The 22,881-nt window shown below is 40.7% G+C and overlaps 1 protein-coding gene across 3 annotated transcripts in view; it reads left to right on the forward strand.

Annotated features, from left to right (window-relative positions):
* The window catches only part of ush1c (Usher syndrome 1C), a 211,973-nt gene that overhangs the window by 79,464 nt on the left and 109,628 nt on the right, over positions 1-22,881 (forward strand). For all 3 annotated transcript variants that reach the window (XM_059652022.1, XM_059652023.1, XM_059652024.1), the window contains exons 8-12: positions 3,402-3,505; positions 3,654-3,738; positions 9,514-9,573; positions 11,618-11,674; positions 18,398-18,540. In XM_059652022.1, coding sequence (XP_059508005.1) covers positions 3,402-3,505; positions 3,654-3,738; positions 9,514-9,573; positions 11,618-11,674; positions 18,398-18,540 — 449 coding nt within the window. The remainder of the gene's footprint in view (positions 1-3,401; positions 3,506-3,653; positions 3,739-9,513; positions 9,574-11,617; positions 11,675-18,397; positions 18,541-22,881) is intronic.

Raw genomic sequence — 22,881 nt, forward strand, 5'->3', positions numbered from 1 at the left:
CTCTGCCAGAATTTAGACAAGGCCAGGCATCCTGCACCAATGCCAATTGAAGCCCTAAAGTGCACAATTCATGACTATTTAAGAATCTTGTCCCAGTGCAGGAGGTATTAACCCAGTGGTAGGTGGGGCCTCTCGACATGTGGCATGTATGACAGGTAAAACAACACATTTTCTGTGCAATCACGCAAGTGGAGGCAATCCTTCATTCAAAGGCACTCAATGTGTGATCAAATGATACAATCCCTGCGCGCGCGCCCACATACACACACACACACACATACACACACACACACACACACACACACACACACACACACAACCCTTTCCCCAAGAGCTTGACCTGCAAAGCCCCTCCTGCCATGACTTGATGGTGGCCTGGGTCACTGCCCAATTCTGGGCCGTTGGTAGGCGATGTTCTACAACAGCCATGGCCTTCCCAGTGGTGGTGCTGTTCCAAAGATCTGTAGGCCTCTGATTGGCCATCATCTCACAAGAGAGAGGATTTCCACCCTGAGGATTCTTGCTCCAATGCCTAAGTCGCACTTAACACTGGAGGGAGAGAAAATGAGTGTCTCTAGCCAGCAGGCAAAATCCCGAGTGCTCCAAAAATACTAGCCTAAAATAAAACCATCTCTGTACAAAGGAACGTGAGAACATTTCTCGCAGTAGGAAGAACTGATGGTAACTACTTAGGCAAAATATAGAAGGCCCTACTTGAAATAATTTAATGACTTCAGAGCAAGTGTTTTTGCATTTAAAGAAGGTAAAGTGAGATGTGTGTTTGGTGCTTTTTAATCACCAATGTCACAGATTTTTTCTGTATCAAAGTAACTACCATGGTTTATATCAGCATCATAGAATCCCTACTGTGTAGAAATAGGCCCTTCAGCCGAACAAGTCTATGCCACTCCTCCGAACAGCATTCCCCCCAACCCATTCCCCTAATTTCCCATGTCTAACCCAACTAACGTAAACATCTCTGGACACTACGGGCAATTTAGCATTACCAATCCACCTACCCTGCGCATCTTTGAACTGTAGGAGGAAACCAGAGCACCCATAGGAAACCTACACATACGCAGGGAGAATGTGCAAACTCCACACAGACAGTTGCCCGAGGGTGGAATCGAACCCAGGTCCCTGGTGCTCTGAGGCAGCAGTGTGCCACCCAAAAATTTACAATGGGATTTGTAACCTGTTAAGTCAGTATGCCACCCTAAGAGTTACAATGCAAAATAATTTTGAAAATAATAACCCTCTCATACATTCATTTTTAATAGGTTATGGTCTCAGACTTGTAGTGATATGATAGGACAGGCATTCTCTCTGATGCATTAATGACACTAACTGAGAATATGTGCTATGTTTACCTGCCATTAGACTTTTTTTGGCGGGGGGAGGGGGAAAACCGCATCACCCACAATGTCCACTTGTAAGATTTTGGAGTAGATTTGTAGCTCGGGTTATGGGTGTTGAGGTTGGTTGGCTCGCCGAGCTAGTTTGTTGTTCCACAGATGTTTTGTGACCATGCTTGGTAACGTCCTTGGTGCAGCCTCTGATGAAGCGTCTGTGTGTTTTCCCGCCTGGTTTTTAAATTCTGGGGTCCGTTGCGATGGATTGCTGCACTTCCGGGTTTCCTCCATAAGTGGAATGTATATGGGTTGCCATGCTTCCAGGAATTCTCGTGCTTGTCTCTGCCTAGCCTGTCCCAGGATTTTGGTGTTGTCCCAGTCAAAGTCATGGTTCTCCTTGTCCACGTGGATTGAGATGAGTGAGTATTGGTCGTGTCTTTTTGTAGCCAGTTGGTGTTCATGTACTCCTGTTGTTAGTTTCCTTCCTGTTTGTCCGATGTCGTGTTTCTCTATATCTGCAGGGGATCTTGTAGATGACATTGGTCCTGACCATGGGTCTTTAGTTCGGGTGAGCACATGTCGTAGGGTTGAGAGTTAATAGGAACTGCAGATGCTGAAGAATCCGAGATAACGAAGTGTAGAGCTGTGGGTTTGTGTGCCACTCTGATGCCCAGTGGTCGTAGAAGTCTTGTGGTGAGTTCTGACGTGTTCCTGATGAAGGGTAGTGTGATGAGTGGGTCGGGCATGTAGAATCTTTCTGATGCTGCTCCTGAAGGCATCTCCTGACCCAGGTCTTTGGATTTCTATTATCTTTGAACACTTGGAAGGGGTATTCCTCCTCCTGTTGGCTTAGTTCTATGTTGCCCTTTTAAATAGTGTTCGCATGCAGCTTCGTTTGTGTGTGCTGGGATGGTTATTATTGACTACCGTCAACAATGTCCACTTATTTAACATCTTTACTTCAGTGAAAACAAAGTCATGCATTTATATGACATATCTCATGACCTCTCAGTGCTTTATAGCCAGCAAAGTAATAATAAAATTGATCTAATCAAGGAAGATATGCATATAGGAAAAATAGTTACCACATAATTGTGGAAACATTAGATGAGATGACAGGAAATTTGGTGAAATGATAATTTTGATAGTTTTTTTGAAGATGACAAGCGAAGTTCTTGAATATGAACATAAGAGAGGTATGCTAGGAACTGTTTACACACAATCAGCTATTGGCCAGGACTTTTAAAGCATCACACAGAAGGAAAAGGAGGTAGCCATAAGGCATTTTATGAAAACAGGTATTTGGATTATGTCACAATTTCAACTCATATGCAGCCCACACCTTTTAGAGAATTGACTGCTCATGTAATTTTATGAGTATATTGTTTACTTCCTTTTTAAAAAGCATTAATAACATTGTTTGGTTTTTGTATTGTTGTAATGTTCTCAACAATAAATTGGATTTCATTTTAACACTATTTTAATTTGAAAAATGCTCGTGGAAATTTTCATTATGCACTTGATACTGTAATAGTTTACTATATATCAGAGCACAGTTTCTCATCAGTTTGATGACTTGTCTAAACACAAACAAAGAATTGAGCAAGCGGTTGTGTACGGAATGCTACTTGCAAAATGGTTTTCTGCATGCCAGTTGCCATTCTATGAGCATCAGGAGACACTGAGGGTGGCAATATAGTGTGTGTTTCAGTTAATTCTTCAGTAGCTTCATTTTATTAATTTTTTTCTTTACACAAGATCATAAAGATTACAAAGTTTGATAGGAATATGTGGCTTTTTTAAATAAAAATGAAAAATAAAATTAACAGAATAATTTAAAATATTGTCATTAGCATTGTAGTATGTTAACACTGTCTCCACGTGCACTAGAACAAATACTGCAAAATATTGAGGAATTCTAACCATGTTTCGAAACTTCCGTCGACTTCAAAAAAAATTTCTTGAACCACTGAATGCGTCTTGTCTACTTGTCAATCTTGTCAAAAGTCTGACATTCATTGAATGTTCATTCCCAAACTTCTTTTGTAGGATGGAAAGATCAGTTTGGCTGGCTTGGCTTCACTGGGAAGCAAGGAAATCAAGGAAAAAAAGGTCTTTATCAGCCTAGTTGGCACTAAAGGCATGGGATGCAGGTCCGTTACTCTGTTAATTTGTCAGTCAAATCTGTAATATTTTCTAATGCAGAGCACACTTCTCAGTTTTATCAATAATTACTGAAGGCATTTCTTTATTTACTTTGTGGATCTCTTCACTTCGTATTCTTTCTTTCCTTTCCTGTAGCATTTCTAGTGGTCCAACTCAGAAACCAGGGATCTTTATCAGCAATGTGAAACCAGGATCTGTATCAGCAGAGGTTGGCCTCGAGGTAAGTGAGTCTGATAAACAGAAATAGCAACTTCTTGTTGCTTCCTTTTCTGGTGATTAGCTGCTATGCTTAATATTATTTTGGCACAGTTTGAAACAACAGAAATGCAAGCTTTACAGGGTAGAAGTCACCCAGATCACTATTCCATTGTGAATGAATTAATATTTTTATTTTGCATAACAAATGAGTGGGTTATGGATATGTTAGTAACCCCTTGACAGATCGGTAACAACTCACAAGTTGACTAGCTAATCAGGAAACATTAGAGGACTAAAAACTGACTGTAATTCCTGGTAATTAATGAACTGCAACCCAGACTCCCCACTGACCTCCCAAACTACAAGTACGGTTATGTTAGGTGGCTGTACATCAACAAACATTGACAAAAATGAGCCGAATAGTCTACTGTACCCTAAATATTTTATGATTTCCAGGAAATGCTATTGTCATGCATTTAAGAGCATTTCAACCTGCCACTGAATTATTGTGGTAAAATTTACACAGATTGATGTTTATTTCATCTGGACTCACAGTGGCTAATTTATCGCTCAGACATTAATACACACAAATCATGCAAAGCAATTCCGAAGTGTTTAGTCATAACAAAGCACATGAGACAAAAAAAAGACTGGCACTAGGAAGCATAACCAAACAGCTTGGAAAATCTGTTGTTTGTTTTATTTCTCATTTATATGCTTCCTTTTAACAACATCACCAAAAAAAATGACAGTTTCCATACACTCAACTCTACCTCATTCGTCAACACCTCCATTGTCTGCAAAACTTTTCCAATGTCCAATGCAAACCGTTTCATATGTTGGAAATCTGAGGGGGGAAAAGGATGAATTTTACCAGGAATTACTGAAGTCTCATTTTGGATACTTTCATGGAAGATTTCTCTCAGGAGGCCGAGGATTGTTTTCCTTCGCTGTCATCCCAAATTATCTCATTAACCCTGCACCACATTGCTTTGATAGACCGCTTGTCCTATTCTCCTACTTGCCATATGCAGAAGTTGTTGCCACTGCTGGGCTATCCCATGATTCCATAATGGCATTGTTTGAAGTCCAACTGAGCATCTGGCCCAGTGTTGACAGACAGAATTCCCCTTCCCCATGCAGGTGATAGGTGGGCAACTGCAAACTAACACTTATCAAGGTACATAGCTGACACTCCATTAGTCCATCACACACAAGAAAACCTTCAGAGCCGTTACTTTTATTTAGTGACTGCAAGAGCAAAAAAAAAGCTGCATTGCCTCTTGGAACAGAAATTTACTGCTTGTTTTTTGAGCAGTAAGAAATTTACATCCAATAAATGATCACTGCACCCAATTCCCAGTGACTGGGGCAGGGTTTCTGGCTTGTAGTAGCAGATACTCCTGCAGTCTATCATACTGAAGGTGATGTTCTCCTTGCACACTGTCCTCATCCTCCTCCTCAGAAGACTGCTCCCACTCTGACTTCTTCAGTCTCCATCACATTGCCTGAGGTAGTTGTGCAAAGGAAAACATTCTAGAATTATGTGGCACACCTCATTTGGACTATCCCTTCCGGTTTCCCCTCCTGTTCGATCCAAGCACTGGAATCTCATCATCACCAGATGTATATTCTGTGCCAGGAGGGCGCTAGTTGAAGATTGAGCTGCATTGTATCTACAGTCAGCCTACGTCAGGGCTTTGTATAATGGAGTGATCAGACATGGTCACAGGAAGCAGCCCTGTCTCCCAGTAAAGCATCTTGTCCTTCAAATGAAGCAGGAATAACATTCTAAGGGATATAGGCATCATGGCAACTCCAAAAAATTCTCAGGGAAGACTTCTAGCATGTGATTCAAATGATCAGAGATGAGTTGCATATTGATGGAATGAACTTCTTTTCTCTTGATTAACTCAACTGCATTATAATATGGCCCTCTCAATGTGATTTGTACATCGTCCTGTTCCTGGGTAGAAATAGTTGTGTTGGCAAAGCTTACTGCCTAGGCACTGACTTTGCCACAAATAAGAAGCTGAAGTGGTGTGATCTGTCACCAATTGATCAATAACAGTGTTAATCTATTTGCAGGTTGAGGATTGGGAGATCCCACAGAGGTCCCATATAAGATATTGCAGAAGTAGGCCATTCAGCTCCTGAGTCTGTTCCACGATTCAGTGAGATCTGATAAACTTCAACTCCACTTTCCTGCCTTTTCTTCATAACTCTTGATTCCCTGACTGATAAAATATATGTCATTCTCAGCACTGAGTATATTTAATGGCCCAGCCTCTACAGCCCTGTATGATCGAGGTTACAGATTCACTACCCTCAAAGGAATGAAATTCTACCACAGTTATGTTAATTAGCAACCCCTTACTTTGAGATTATGCCCTTTGGTCCTACACTCATCCAGCAAGGGAAACAAACTCATTGTATCAACAATATATCTACTTCTATGTTTCATTAAGGCCTCCTCTCATTCTTCTAAATTCCCATGTGTTCAGGCTCTAAATAGTCAACCTCTCCCAGAAAACAATTGGTCCATAGTTGGAATCAACTTAATGAACCTTGTCTGGACGGTGTCCAATATTCCAGTGTTCCACGTGCGGCATAACTAATGCCTTGTAAACTTTCAGTAGGACTTCCCTATTTTTATTCTCCATTTCCTGTGAAGTAAAGATCCCCCAGTTGTTCCTTGGAAGTAGTCCAGTCTTGTAAAAGTTCAGCAGGCCTGTCATCTTGTTGACCAAACAGATCAGATAGCTGTCCACTCCTTCATGCCATAGGACACACTGCAGAACCTAACATTGTTCTGTGTCAGTGTCCCAGGACATTTTCAGCCTGGTTGAAATGACATTGAGGATGAAGGTTTCTGGCCCTCTTGTTTCTCCTTTGCATTCAACTATCTCCTCTTCATGTGTAGGTTGTTCAGCAGCTGCTGATCCTGGGCTTACTAATGCATCCGTTATTCCTTAATTCCTCTGCACTGTCATTGATCGCAGTGTCAATAATAATAATCACACTTGATGTGGGTGGACCCAACAGTCATGCTTTAAATGAAGCTGTGCGGGTACATAACAAACAGAACAGGGTCTTAATAATGTGAGCATGCTCCTCAAAACAATGGGACAATGCAAATTTGAGAAGTAGAAAATTGTGTTTGTCGGGTATAACAATGCCCTTATCTTCATTTGGTTTCAGCCCTACTGCTTGCTATGGCTTTATCAATGATCGCCTAATATTGGTGATTACTAACTCATCTGTCTACCTAAGGACATGCATCCCTACCTAATTCAAGCTGGCAGTTTCTGTTCCCTCCAGTTCTGTGCTAACGTTTCTTGCAAAAGTAGTAAGTGTGTTGCAATCTGTTTGATGTAACATCATTGTTGAATAGCTGGCAGTCTATACAAGCTGTGAGATGTGGGTATGATGCTTACAGCAGTGCTACGCCCGTGAGGGTCTGGTGAACCATATGAATCTTGATTTATTGTAGTTGCCGTGCTACCTGCGTCAGAACAAATAGAATCAGAGATAATGGGAACTGCAGATGCTGGAGAATTCCAAGATAATAAAATGTGAGGCTGGATGAACACAGCAGGCCCAGCAGCATCTCAGGAGCACAAAAGCTGACGTTTCGGGCCTAGACCCTTCATCAGAGAGGGGGATGGGGAGAGGGAACTGGAATAAATAGGGAGAGAGGGGGAGGCGGACCGAAGATGGAGAGTAAAGAAGATAGGTGGAGAGAATGTAGGTGGGGAGGTAGGGAGGGGATAGGTCAGTCCAGGGAAGACGGACAGGTCAAGGAGGTGGAATGAGGTTAGTAGGTAGCTGGGGGTGCGGCATGGGGTGGGAGGAAGGGATGGGTGAGAGGAAGAACCGGTTAGGGAGGCAGAGACAGGTTGGACTGGTTTTGAGATGCAGTGGGTGGGGGGGAAGAGCTGGGCTGGTTGTGTGGTGCAGTGGGGGGAGGGGACGAACTGGGCTGGTTTAGGGATGCAGTAGGGGAAGGGGAAGGGGAAGTACCTTCCCCTGCAACCGCAGGAAATGCTACACTTGTCCCCACACCTCCTCCCTCACCCCCATCCCAGGCCCCAAGATGACATTCCACATTAAGCAGAGGTTCACCTGCACATCTGCCAATGTGGTATACTGCATCCACTGTACCCGGTGCGGCTGCCTCTACATTGGGGAAACCAAGCGGAGGCTTGGGGACCGTTTTGCAGAACACCTCCGCTCAGTTCGCAACAAACAACTGCACCTCCCAGTCGCAAACCATTTCCACTCCCCCTCCCATTCTCTAGATGACATTTCCATCATGGGCCTCCTGCAGTGCCACAATGATGCCACCCGAAAGTTGCAGGAACAGCAACTCATATTCCGCCTGGGAACCCTGCAGCCATATGGTATCAATGTGGACTTCACCAGTTTCAAAATCTCCCCTTCCCCTACTGCATCCCTCAACCAGCCCAGTTCGTCCCCTCCCCCCACTGCACCACACAACCAGCCCAGCTCTTCCCCCCCCCCACCCACTGCATCCCAAAACCAGTCCAACCTGTCTCTGCCTCCCTAACCAGTTCTTCCTCTCACCCATCCCTTCCTCCCACCCCAAGCCGCACCCCCAGCTACCTACTAACCTCATCCCACCTCCTTGACCTGTCCGTCTTCCCTGGACTGACCTATCCCCTCCCTACCTCCCCACCTACATTCTCTCCACCTATCTTCTTTACTCTCCATCTTCGGTCCGCCTCCCCCTCTCTCCCTATTTATTCCAGTTCCCTCTCCCCATCCCCCTCTCTGATGAAGGGTCTCAGCCCGAAACGTCAGCTTTTGTGCTCCTGAGATGCTGCTTGGCCTGCTGTGTTCATCCAGCCTCACATTTTATTATCTCAGAACAAATAGATACAGGTTTATTTCACATTGTGATCCCCGGGGACTATTGAGCTTAGTCTCAGCTTGTTTTGAATCTAATATTCTTGGTGTTTAATTATGATTTGAATGTCATATTACTGTTGAAAACCAAACTATTTAAAAAATATAGTTTAATAAGATCTTGTGGGAAAGAATAAGTGTATTGCTGTGTAGCAAGTAAAAGAAATTAGACCAGGCTGCTTATGCAATCAAAGATAACAAAATGTGAGGCTGGATGAACACAGCAGGCCAAGCAGCATCTCAGGAGCACAAAAGCTGACGTTTCGGGCCTAGACCCTTGATCAGAGAGGGGGATGGGGAGAGGGAACTGGAATAAATAGGGAGAGAGGGGGAGTTCCAGTTCCCTCTCCCGATCCCCCTCTCTGATGAAGGGTCTAGGCCCGAAACGTCAGCTTTTGTGCTCCTGAGATGCTGCTTGGCCTGCTGTGTTCATCCAGCCTCACATTTTGTTATCTTGGAATTCTCCAGCATCTGCAGTTCCCATTATCTCTGATGCTTATGCAATCAAATTGGTCTAACCTGTCTCTTCCTATGCTGCAACATTTGTGAAACACAAATAAATGTTTTGCAATTTGTATTAACTCCTAAATCAATCTACATGTTATAACCTTGTCATCTGTTCTTCATTACTTGAAATCCACTTCATACCTTGACATGTTTGAAGAGATTTGAGAATTGTTAATGCATTTGTGACTTATGAGGTTGCTGTGTAATTATGTCGTGAGTCTGACTGATGCATGCAAAGACGCTGAATGTGAAATGTAATTTGGAACATAACTCAATGAAGTGAAAAAGGACATCTTATCATGTTTGAATGTAGATTACCAAGCAACACTCTTATATCACACTTTTTTTGTTTTAAATGCAGGTTGGAGATCAAATTATCGAAGTAGATGGAGTAGATTTTACACATGTGGATCATAGAGAGGTAAAAAAAAGTGCTTCAGCCTTTTCACCAAAAACAAAGTTGTTTGTGTTTTTATCTCCATTCCCAGTAATGACAGCATTTCAGACTTGTTAAATTAATTCATAAGGGGGACAATTTTAAATTCATCACTCTGTCAGGAAACTGATGGCATTGAATGGAAAATTTGGTTTTACATCCTGCTCAATTATACTTTCCATAATGTTAGTGGAAATTAATATTTGGAAAGTATGAAAACTGGCATTTCATTTGGGCTTATATGCTACCCAACCAGAGAGCTAGGCTAAAGTTATTCCCGTAGTTATATCCATTTTCACTAGAGAAAGATTCTATAACACCATTACAAAAGAAGCTAAATAAGTTGAGGCAAAGGACTTATTGGATTTAACGTAGTGAATTTAAAAAAAAAATCGTTGAGATAATAATGTTGCTTAAGATGGCTTCCACCCAAACTATTAAATCTGTGGTGAAACTGTAAGTATTTTCATCATCTATTAAAATTTTAGACTTGGGAAGGTTAGCTTTCGTTAGGAAAAAAAGCAAATGTTACTGCATCATTTTGGAAATGAGGAAACTACACCTTTTAATGAGAAACAGAAATTAATGGAATGTGTCATCAAACAATAAATTAAATTTCAGTACTACACAGTATATCTGTAGTTAACAGATTACGCGGTCATATCAGACAAACCTTCTGCTTTTTCGTTAGACAGTGTTTGCTGATATCAAAACTGCAGGGTAACAAGGCCTGCTTGCAGAGTTGGAAGCCCGCATTCTCTACGTGGTTGTGTCATGCGCAACTGTGCATGTACATTTGAACAGAAAAGGTGCAACATTGAAACAGGATTCAGTAGCAGGGAAGTCTTCCAGAACCTATTGGAGTTATTAGCTTCTCTGCCCCTAGGGTCCTGAACTCCAACTCTTCCTCCTCCCACCCCAGGTCTCAAGCTCGAAAGAAATGGCATGTCAAATAGACACATGATTTGAAATACGTCAACAAATCTCATTCACTAGTACATGTCTCCCTAGAGCATACCGCATAAGCTCCCCAGTGTCAGCAAACACTCTTTCTTTTATTTACAGGGATAACCATTGTATGTAACATAATGGTACTTGATCTTATCATTGCAAGTAAGGGAACCCAAGAATTTATCAGCATTTTTTACGGAATTCACTGTAGAGGTTTAATATTTACAGTACACTTCAATCAAAACATTTAAAAATTACCATCATATAGAGATATTAGATTAATTAACATTGGTAGAACTGAAATATGAGCCCATATAAATTAAACTATTAGGATAAGAGAATATTAGTTCAAATTAGTGAACTGCGTTCGAAGACAACAGACTGATAACCAAAAGGTTTTCTTTCACAAGAATTGATGAGCATGTGTAATTAATTTCTAAACCATTTCAGCAACAGTGGTTGCCTTGATATAGAGAGTCCAGTCTTCTGAAATTGATGTGTTCAGATAAACTGGTCATTCACTTGTTTATATTGATCAGACAGTATCATGAAGTCACTAGCATAATACAGATCGATGGTTCGCAGTAGGTCTTAAGTCACATTGAAAACTACAACTCGTAACATTCACTTAACAACATGGTCTAAAAATAATAAAGAACAGCTGTACCTAATGGAAACGTTGCCACCAGTGCTGGGAATATGCTTCCTTAGTAGGAAGCAACAGAACAATGTTGTTACTCTGCAATTACAGGTAAATTCAGAACCTTAATGACAATCTGACAAAAATATGATAACCACAAAAAAAGGGACTCCAGCTAGAACCTCTATTTGTGAAGATGATAAGCACAAATATCTCTTATTTTTCTTCCAGCTTCAAAAATCAGATATGAATAATCACTTCCTTGGGAAGTTTCCTGCTCTATCTTCACATCTGATATGCGGCTTAAATTTCAGTCATTTTTAAATATGAGAAAGTATGTGTCTGTGTTTGTGTGTATGCCAATTGAGTGTTGTCACCTTGTGACAAAAATGAGGAGGCGTGGATTGAAATTCTTCCTAAATTTCTGTCGTTTTACAGGCTGTCCGAGTGCTGAAAAGCAGTAGAAGCCTGACAATTGTTGTGCTCACGGGCACAGTAAGTATTGAACATGTTTAAAACAACAATATGAAAACTGATGGTTTTAACAGGCTATTCGAGGATTGTGTGAAAGAAACTACTGCAACTTTGTGAAAAAGTATTGATTGTTGTATATGAAGTTTCACACAGCTTTACCGATTTTGTCAGAATTTTTAACAGGGGAGAAAGTGGTGGAACAAGTTGCAGTGGAGAGTATTTGTTGCGGGAAAGAATGAAAAGAACTAAAAATAAATAATTAATGTTGTAAGAATATGAGGCACTTAAAATTAAGTCTTTATGTCCAAGCTATATCAAGAATAAGCCTCCTTCCACTGACCTTGCCTCGTCCTATGATGGTTAGAGCTTCATAATCATCCAACACTCTGCTTTTGAGGAAATTACTGCAAAGTTGCTTAAACATTTCAAGTGGACCTCTCAGACTGTCTGCAGCCCCTCAGCCCTTTAAATCACATTTCCCAGTCTGTAATATCCTTGGAGGTGAAGAGGACATTTTTACTTCCATGAGCGAAAGGTAGCCCTAACCAGGGTCATGTTGACTAAATCAGAGGATTGAATACACTCTTTAACAATGTATTAACCCAGTAAGCTATCCTATATCCTTAAATTCACTAACTGTAAAGTGTTGTGGGGACAAGATCAAACAAAGACTGGAGTGATTGAAAGAAAAGGACATTGCTGTTGTCTTAGTAAAAGCTGTGATGTGTAATAGGTGTAGATATGTGGCCTTACCAGTGCTCCTTATAGTTTCTTACCACTCTGTAATGACCCACTAACATCAGATGGTCTGCTGTTGATCTTGCAAAGAATTTGAGATACCTTCTGCTTGAATTATTTCCATTTCAAGTTTTAATAAATTAATTATCATTTTATCCACTTTTTAGATATTTTCAAATGACTAAGTAACCAAAAATGTTTATTTTTCTTACATACATTTTCACCTGAGTGGTATCTTGTGTTATGATAATCTAGATGGGAGCTCTGTGTTTTAAAATTAATTAATCTCCTACTTCATTACAAATAATGAGTTAAGGCCCTGGGTAGCGTTCATGAGAAGCAACATTATTTAACAAGGATGACTAAACTAAAATGATGCAGATGTATTTCTGTCACCATCTTAAACTCATTCACTCCACCTTCATTTTTTTACATGATTGTTATAAATTCCAGTATCCACATTTATAACTGAAACTGTGTATGTGAAACTGTTGGCAGTGGGCATACATCTTCCTGCAGTGCAATAAGTTAAATGACAGATTCTTAACATATTACTGTTCAAGTTCCCACAGAACCACCAGAAGCTAGAGGATACAGCCTGTCACAGTTATCTCCTGGGGATCTTGGTGCTGCTGTTATCATCTTTTGTGCAGTAAACTGCAGATATGTAACTCAGTTCTCATGACAAGACCATTGCCTCATTATGATAAACTTGAAAATAAATCTCTACCAAACCTTTGTTTAGATTATATAAACAATTAAATTAAGTAATAACTAGAGTATACAATTGATATTTTTGAAAAAAGTTATTTTACTATCAAACACAATAAAACATAAAATCTTCACTTTAAACTTGAGAAAAGTGGTTAGTGAACATCAGAGATATGATTAGATGAATTAATAGCAGTGGAAAAGGAATTTGATAGACAGCAGAATATTTGCCCTCAGGTGGAGCAATTTGTAATTTCTGAAATCACAAAAAATATGAATGGCAAGGTCAGGAAGGCAATAAAATCTATTTTATGGTGACCTCTAATGTCTATTGCGTGTAGGTGTGGATCTGATGTTCTGATAGGCTTCCTCTAACTCAGCATGTTCATCTGGTGGTGCAAGGTTTTAGAATCTTATTAATAGCAAACCAAGTTTGAGAGTTTGTGAATAAAATGAAAGACCTATGAGTGAGTTGGGAACATTCTGAAAGGCAAGTGTCAATTGCTTCCACATGCTTAAATGCTATTTTTAACTGTGTTTTAATATGCACTGGTTCATCATGGAAACAAGCCAATTAAATTGACCAGTGTTTTGTTAATGTCCACGTGCACTACAGTACTTTTCCAATGTAGGAAGTACAATAATCCAGTGAAAAATGTTACAAAGTATCATGACACCATGTGCTGTCCTCATTTCTACTGTGACTTAAATTGCTTGCTACAAATGAAACTGCTTTTGAAACTTGAAAAAAGTACACATTTGCTTGAAAGGAAATAACCACCTGCTCCCATCTATTGATCGACAGGCCCTCTGCTTTGGAGCACCTTGTGTTCTTTCCTTCTTTGAAATACTTTTGTTTTGGAGTGCTATAATTTTATGAAAATAGTGCACCTGCAATCCTCCTGCATTGGTTCACAAGTCGCACTGCAAGCCCAAAACCTGCAGGAAAAGGCAAAAATCCCACGCAATTCTGTACAAGATTCAGGAGGGCAGACTGTGAGTCACACAATGGCCCAGCTCTCCAGAAGGAAGGGATATGCCAAGCATGTGGCAAAGTGGAATTGAGATAGTCAGCCTTAATCATGTTTATTTTGGTAGTTCAAATTTGAAGGACCTCTACTTCTTAAGATCTTGGGTTTTGCAACAAATCCATTGCACATAATATTATTATTGCCAATCCAAGTTTTGCTTTTTAGTAAACATCTCAAAAGTAATTTATCCACTTTATGAAATGGTACCTTTAACATAACTTCTGTGTTGTATGTTGCTGCAATGTAGATCCAGGCTTGACAACAAAGTAAAAAGAATAAACGTATTATATTTTTAAATATATTTTAAAAATTCAAAAGTAATGTGGATCACTTTCTCAAATATCTGTCAACCTGGTTGTGATTTACAAGTATGGGAGGGCTGGAGCAAAAAAGGAGAGAATTTCAGACTCTCAACTACCAAGCATCTCCATTGCAGTAAGTGCTGTCCAGAAATAGTAACAAGATGACAGCAAGTCCGACAGGAACATCAGCAAAATGCCAGCAGCCTTGGCAGGCAAAATGAGCAAGCCCAAGAATGGTGAAGAAGACTGTAAGAAAATTCAAAAATACAGAAAGGGATTTTTGGACAGAATCAAAATTTAATACAAAGAAGCATGAAATATTCTGTCTAAAATATGAGACAGTATAAATAAACTGGTACAGTTGGGAAGCAGAGATACCTAACAATCCACGAATACAATCTTTGATGTCCGGTCAAGTTAGCAAGTTAAAGAGCATATGGGACCGAAAGGATGATAAATAGAGTATGGAAGCAAAGACATAATGTTAAACCTTTAAAACTCACTAGTCAGGCCTCAGCTGGAATATTATGTCCAATTCTGGGTCCCACACTTCAGGAAAAATGTAACTAAAAAAGAAACTTGGGCTAATCAGCACCCTCTTCTCATACCATATAAGTTGGTGTCCTTTGTTTTTCAAGTCTGTTTCCTGCATAGTGATGGGTGTAAATCAGAAACCTTTAACCTCTCATTTCTGATTAGCAGTGTTTAAGTTCTAGACTTCAGTTATACGAAGACACTAAAGAATCTGGGATTGTTTTCAGTAGAGCAGAGAAAATAATGTTTAAAACTTGGAAGGGTTTTCACAGATTAGATAGAGAGAAACTGTTTTTAGTGGCAGAAAGGTTGGGAACTATGCAAACATTTAAAAATGTTAGTTACAAGCCATATAGAGATAAAGTATGATATTTAGCAAGTTATGATTTGAAATCACCGATCTGAAAACGTGAGGAAAGCAGACAGAATATTGTACTGACATTTAAATAGGAATTGGATAGGTACCTAAAGAAGAAAAGTCATGTAGGAATACATGGATAAAACAGCAAAGTTGAGCTAATTGAATGATCTTTGCAAGAAGTTCTGCTGTTTCCTTCTGTTCTACCACATTTTTTCGGAACTAATGTAATTGAGAAGGCTGCTGTATTTTTGTGTATATAATTATCTGATAATTAGAAAGACCACCTAATCTCTCAAAACTAAATCCAATTAAAGTACCAAATGCAAAGCAGGAATTATGAAACACGAAAATCAGACCTGTGGTGCCACAGGAAGCAAGCATTATGGCAGCCAGATGTCTTTGAGGCAGTTCACACTGTGCTGCCAGTGACTTCCATTGCTCACTGTGCAGTGTACTATGTGTGGAAGGTGAATTGCAAAGTCATTTGCTTTCAATACAAGAAGCATCTGACATGATGCTGTGAATGTTTTGTTAGAGGGTAACAGTTTGAAAGGCTTAATTCTGAGGAGTGCCTTAAACACTACCCAGTGCTAAGATATCATTCTCACTCAGTATTATTATTCAGATGCTTTACCGAATGAATGAATGATTTATTGTCACATGTATTTTACAACAAAACTTTTGTTTGTTGCCATAATTCAGCACGGTTTTGATGTTTAAAAATAAGCGAAAATTAAAAGGTACAATATACAGAGAAGTCCATCTGCTTAATAATTCTGAGGCAGCCAGAACCACGACAACCTCACCAGACCCAGCTAACATCAAAGTGACTGGTTGCCAGGCACCACCTTTCAAACCTGGCTGCTCCCTATTATCCCTGTAATAGTCTACACTATCAATCTATCTTGTATCCTAGTTGCTATTCTGCAAAATAAACATTTTGTTTAAGACATGAAACTATTTTGGTTCGAGTATTACGCGTTTTTCTTTAGCATTCTAGACCAATCAGGCCCTCTGGTTCCTGCAAGAAGGAGAATGGTAGCAGCAAGCCTACTGGGCAGCTCATACAATGTAAGGAGCAATGCTAAGGATTCAACTTCAAACAGTCATGTCATCATTCAGTCCTGTAGACTGATACGACTTGCAAATTCCAAATTTAAACAATATCAATCCATTGAATAAATTAACTTTTCACTACTAAAGACACTGTGCCCATTTGGCAAGAGGGGCCCAGCACTAATATTTTTTGGAGGAAACCAAATGACAGGGAGATGATTTCGATTAATCTTCGGACATTGGGAATACCCTAAAGTATTTTTGGAGGAGCGCAACCAGACCAGGATGCATATGTGAGCTCCCCAAATGGCAAGGTCAGATTAGTCCCACTACTTATGACACAGATCAGGACTTGAATGGGATACAAGCAAACACTGGTGGGAGTGCAGACTGAGATGTTAGCTGCAATAACTGGTCTGGCCATTGACTCACCACATGCTGATTCCAGCTTCGAACTTTTTGCAGTGTTAGTGTTTCAAATTTCTGATGGAGTTTTGAGACCCCTTCTTTAACGCTGGGCTCTCTCCTGTTCCTCCTGGTGCATTTGTGGTCAAGAAGGCAGTTCCTGGGCATCTGAAAACTGGAAGGTAAAGGTTGGGTGGAAAAATGAAGTGGGGCAAGAGGTCCCTGGTCAAACCATCAGCATCACAGTCATTGTGCTAGACAACAGAATAAAGAATAAATGGAAGTGAAGATAAGGGGCATAAGGCAGTAATAAACTGACAATGTTCTCAAAAATGCTGGATACCAGAGGCATTATGGGCTCTATAATGTGCCATCTCTTCTATATCTTCAAGAACTGCAGGAGCTGTTGTTGCCCATCAGTTCTGCTCTGCTTCCCTCTATTATGTACCATGCTTTCTAACAATAGCCAGGGAACTATCTATGTGCACTGTTTAAATGATATGATTGCCATGGTTGAATAGTTGGTGCAATTCTGACCAGCGAGAAGTGGTATGAGCATTGATAAGTGTATGAGGGTGAGGAATAACTTGTTAGGTCCTCGGTGTTAGCTACTGCTAATGGATGAGTGAAGGCACTGCAATACATTTAGCAGCATGACACACTGGAGAATGGTGGCATACAGTGATACATTTGCTGACCTTGACCACTTGGTCTTCATTTTAGTTTTGTTTTGTCACAGCTTCCAGATTCTCAGGCGACTACCTAGGAATTTACTTAACCTTTTACCCTCATCTGAGTTGATCCTTGAGGGCCACCTACCCCTTGTTTACAATAAAATTAGTTGTAACCAGCTGTCTTTCATAATTGAGTGCAGCTTTCCTTACATTGCCTTTAAGAAAAGCATGTTGTTGCTATGACCACATGCTATTGCAATCCCTGCTGAGTTCTAAAATGACCAGGAGAAAGGGAGACACAGCTCAATGGTACAATTGTGTAGATGAGGAAGTAACATCAAACTCGTGTTCTATCTTCACATCAGTAGACACAACAGGTTGTAATGAACAGGTTGCTCATTACAACCCCTCATTCAAATGAAAATTTCACGGTTTTTGTGGTGCAGAATACAGTCGCTCCCTTTGGGCCAGGATATCCCAGTTCAAGCCCCACTTGCATCAGATGTGTGATGTTACAGGTTGATTTAAACTATCTAAAGAAAACATACAGAGCAGTTCTAAACCCATCTGTTTGGAACAAATTTGATTTGCTTTGCATTTTTTTGGATTTCCATCCCATTATTATTATTCTATTTTGTGTTGATAATTCAGTACATTTTAAACTATTGTTTACTTGAATAAGTGCATCTGTGGAGGAAGAATTAAAAATGACCATTGAGGTGTAGTAGCCTGTCTTCTGAAGTCAAGTTTACATCCATAAGGTTATTGTTCTGGAGACAAGCACAATGAGTGGAACGATCTCAGAATTTTTTTAGGTTCAAACAAAGATATGGGCAGAAAAGCCATATGTAAAAGTGAGGGCCTTTCTGGTTTTTCAGGAAGTGAATGCATGTATCATCAGTGTCTTTGTTGTTCTTGTACTTTGAATTCAGGGGAAAGAGCTGTTCCAGACAGAACAAGAACGAATGAATGAGCATTATCGACGTGAGCAAGAGCGTCAGGAATTGATGCATCAGAAAAAGATAGCATTGGAAACGAATAAGATTGTGAAAGAACAACAAGAGAAGGAGAGGCTGTGAGTGATACTTTTTTCACATTTCTGTCTTCTAGAGTATGACAAAACCAAAGTCAGGTTATAACTTTTACAAACTGGCCACAGTTAGGCATCAGCCCCCGCGGGTATGTCTTGCTGAAAGAGCTGTTAAAATAAGATAATGTCAACATTTATGTTATAATTAGTCACTTTTTCCTTTAAGGTCTGTCATAATAGTAATTCAGCTTTTAATAATATTGAGAGATTCTAACATCTTGACTGACTGTCAACTAAACTAAGACAGATTATTTAAAGTGACTGATCGCTTCTATGTCCTTTTACATGTAAGCAGTTCTGTTACGTAATTATTTGCTATTAAAATAGATAACTCCATTCTTTATCTGGGACTGGGATTCACTCAGTGTTAGGGGTCAAGACGGAGCAGAGTTTGTAAGGTGTGCCCAGGAGGGTTTTCTAGAGCAGCCTGTATGTAGTCCAACTCGGGAAAGGGCCATACTGGACCTAGTGCTGGGGAATGAACCCGGCCGGGTGGTTGATATTACAGTGGGGGACTACTTTGGAAATAGCGACCACAATTCCGTAAGTTTTACAATACTCATGGACAAGGGTAGGAGTGGTCCTAAAGGAAGAGTACTAAACTGGGGGAAGGCCGACTATACCAAGATTCGGCAGGATCTGAGGAATGTAGATTGGGAGAAACTGTTTGAAGGTAAATCCACATTTGATATGTGCGAGGCTTTTAAGGAGAGGTTGATTAGCATGCAGGAGAGACATGTTCCTGTGAAAATGAAGAATAGAAAAGGCAAGATTAGGGAACCGTGGATGACAGGTGAAATTGTGAGACTAGCCAAGAGAAAAAAGGAAGCATACATGAGGTCTAGGCGACTGAAGACAGACTAAGCTTTGCAAGAATATCGGGAATGTCGAGCGAATCTGAGAAAAAGGATTAAGAGGGCTAAGAGAGGACATGAGATATTGCTGGCAAACATGGTTAAGGAAAATCCCAAAGCCTTTTATTCATATATAAAGAGCAAGAGGGTAACTAGAGAATGGATTGGCCCACTTAAGGACAAAGAAGGAAAGTTATGTGCTGAGTCAGAGAAAATGGGTGACATTCTTAATGAGCACTTTGCATCGGTATTCACCAAGGAGAGGGACATGACGGATGTTGAGGTTTGGTTTAGATGTTTGCTTACTCTAGGTCAAGTTGATATAAGGAAGGAGGAAGTGTTAGGTATCCTAAAAGACATTAAGGTGGACAAGTCCCCAGGTCCCCCGGATGGGATCTATCCCAGGTTACTGAGGGAAGCGAGAGAGGAAATAGCCGGGGCCCTAACAGATATCTTTGCAGTGTCCTTAGACACGGGTGAGGTCCCAGAGGACTGGAGACTTGCTAATGTTGTCCCCTTTTTAAAAAGGGCAGCAAGGATAATCCAGGTAATTATCGACCGGTGAACCTGACGTCAGTGGTAGGGAAGCTACTGGAGAAGATACTGAGGGATAGGATCTATTCCCATTTGGAAGAAAATGGGCTTATCAGTGACAGGGAACATGGTTTTGTACAGGGAATGTCATTGTCTTACCAACTTAATAGAATTCTTTGAGGACGTGGCAAAATTGATTGATGAGGGAAAGGCTGTAGATGTCATATACATGGACTTCAGTAAGGTGTTTGATAAGGTTCCCCAAGGCAGGCTGATGGAGAAAGTGAAGTCACATGGGGTCCAGGGTGTGCTAGCTAGATAGATAAAAAAACTGGCTGGGCAACAGGAGACAGAGGGTATTAGTAGAAGGGAATTTCTCAAATTGGAGACCTGTAACCAGTGGTGTTCCACAGGGATCTGTGCTGGGACCACTGTTGTTTGTGATATATGTAAATGATCTGGAGGAAGGTGGAGGTGGGCTGATCAGCAAGTTTGCTGATGACACCAAGATTGGTGGAGTATCTGATAGTGAAGGGGACTGTCAGAAATTACAGCAGAATATAGATAGACTGGAGAGTTGGGCAGATAAATGCTAGATGGAGTTCAATCCGGGCAAATGCGAGGTGATGCATTTTGGAAGATCAAATTCAAGGGCAAACTGTACAGTAAATGGAAAAGTCCTGGGGAAAATTGATGAACAGAGAGATCTGGGTGTTCAGGTCCATTGTTCCCTGAAGGTGGCAATGCAGGTCAATAGGGTTGTCAAGAAGGCATATGGCATGCTTTCCTTCATTGTGGGGGGGGGTATTGATTACAAGAGTTGGCAGGTCATGTTGCAGTAGTTTAGGACTTTGGTTCAGCCACATTTGGAGTACTGCGTACAGTTCTGGTCGCCACATTACCAAAAGGATGTGGATGCTTTGGAGAGGGTACAGAGGAGGTTCACCAGGATGTTGCCTGGTATGGAGGGTGCTAGCTGTGAAGAGAGGTTTGAATAGATTAGGATTATTTTCATTAGAAAGATGGAGATTGAAGGGGGACCTGATTGAGGTCTACAAAATCATGAGGGGTATAGACAGGGTGGATAGCAAAAAGCTTTTTCCCCGGAGTGGGGGACTCCGTTACTAGGGGTCATGAGTTCAAAGTCAGAGGAGGAAAGTTTAAGGGAGAAATGCGTGGAAAGTTCTTTACACAGAGGGTGATGGGCGCCTGGAACGTGTTGCCAGCGGATGTGGTAGACACGGACACATTAGAGTCTTTTAAGATATATTTGGACAGGTACATGGATGGGCAGGGAGCAAATGGACACAGACCGTTAGAAAATAGATGACAGATTAGACAGTGGATCTTGATTGGCGCAGGCTTGGAGGGCCAAAGGGCCTGTTCCTGTGCTGTAGGTTTCTTTGTTTCTTATTAATGGAGCTATTAATAGCCTTGATTATTTTATATTGTCATGAAGAAAATAAAGAGAAAATAATAAAATGTCAAGTAACTTTAAAACCTCAGAATGTCCTATATTACTGCAGCCAATTAGGACCCACGTTTGTCATTCAATGTTGCTCCACATGCCCTGCACCACACTAATGACTAGATAATCCTTTTCAATGATGTTGATTGAGGGATAAATACTGGCCAGAATATGAGGAGGTTTTCTTTTCTTTTTGGCAATTAAACTCAATAATATATTTTACGTCCTTTTGAGAGGACAGACAACATCTCAGCCTTTTATCCCAGAAACAACAACTGCAAAATTCAAGTACAACTCCCATCTGTGCACATTGAGTTTTACAGCATTATGTTTTAAGCCTGGGTCTTCACTCCTGGTTCAAGAGCGCAGAGTCTGCAGGTATCCCTGCTGTGCAAGTCCAACAATAGAAAACGTTGCCCAGAAGATTGCATTTTAATTCCAGACTTGTCTGGGAGTCAGACCCCAGATCAAATATTGTGACACTAGATGTGGAGGTGAACTGCATGGAAGGCCTTGATGCATAGACACAGTATTGCAGTTACAGAAAAATGACTAATACAGAAGGAAGCCCTCCAGCACACACCCCTCACATACCTCAATCCTCTTGTCCCATCCCTATCAACCTGTATGATCCCTTGACCCCCACCCATTCCTATTGCTCTTTATCCCTCCATTCATACTTGTATATGTCTACCCCATGGCCACCTATTGCCTGTATGGCAATCTTTGGCTGCTGACACCCATCCCTTTGGCACCTTATCGCTCCTAAGAACTTAATTTCATTTGAAAATGAATGTTTCCATTTTGTATCCACATAGACCTGTCAAGCAAGCTGCTCACTTGACAGGCATTGCATAAAGATAGTTTTGAAGCCCAACACAGCTAAATCCGTTGACATCTTGGACAGTTTCTGTGGGTTTTGACAGTTCTTTGACACCTTGATCATTCGTGCACAGCTTTGACATTTTGACCTTATATCCTCAAAAGGGCACAGCAACTATCCCATTAATCCGCAATGAAGAGAATTGTTCCTACCACACACTTTGTGTTTCAGACAATTACCTCATCAAAATTGCATGCATTGAGACAGCTACTGGTTTGTAAGGGCATCTGCTCACACGATCCAAGGATGTGCAATTTGGAATCTGCTGTTGTTCGCTCTTACTAAACCCCTTCCTGCAAAAATGGCAGAGGCCAGGTTTGAGGCTGAGATTCTCAAAATTAGACTTTTACCAGCATCTTTGCAAAGACTGGCAGTCTCTCCATCTGTGTGAAAATTAAGGGCACTCCTTGAGGATTGGAAGTTAATCCCATAACTTGTTTACTTAGAGGTTTGAGTGCTCCCATCGAAACATAGCACTCTCCTTGAAAGTTTTTCCTTTCTTTTAAATTTTAACCAGTTCATTGCCTTATTTAATGTGATATCAAGAGTTCCGGCAAACTGGGTGAAATTCAATTCCAAACTCAGAT

The sequence above is a fragment of the Stegostoma tigrinum genome, chromosome 17, assembly GCF_030684315.1.
Source record: "Stegostoma tigrinum isolate sSteTig4 chromosome 17, sSteTig4.hap1, whole genome shotgun sequence".
In the NCBI taxonomy this organism is placed as follows: Eukaryota; Metazoa; Chordata; class Chondrichthyes; order Orectolobiformes; family Stegostomatidae; genus Stegostoma; species Stegostoma tigrinum.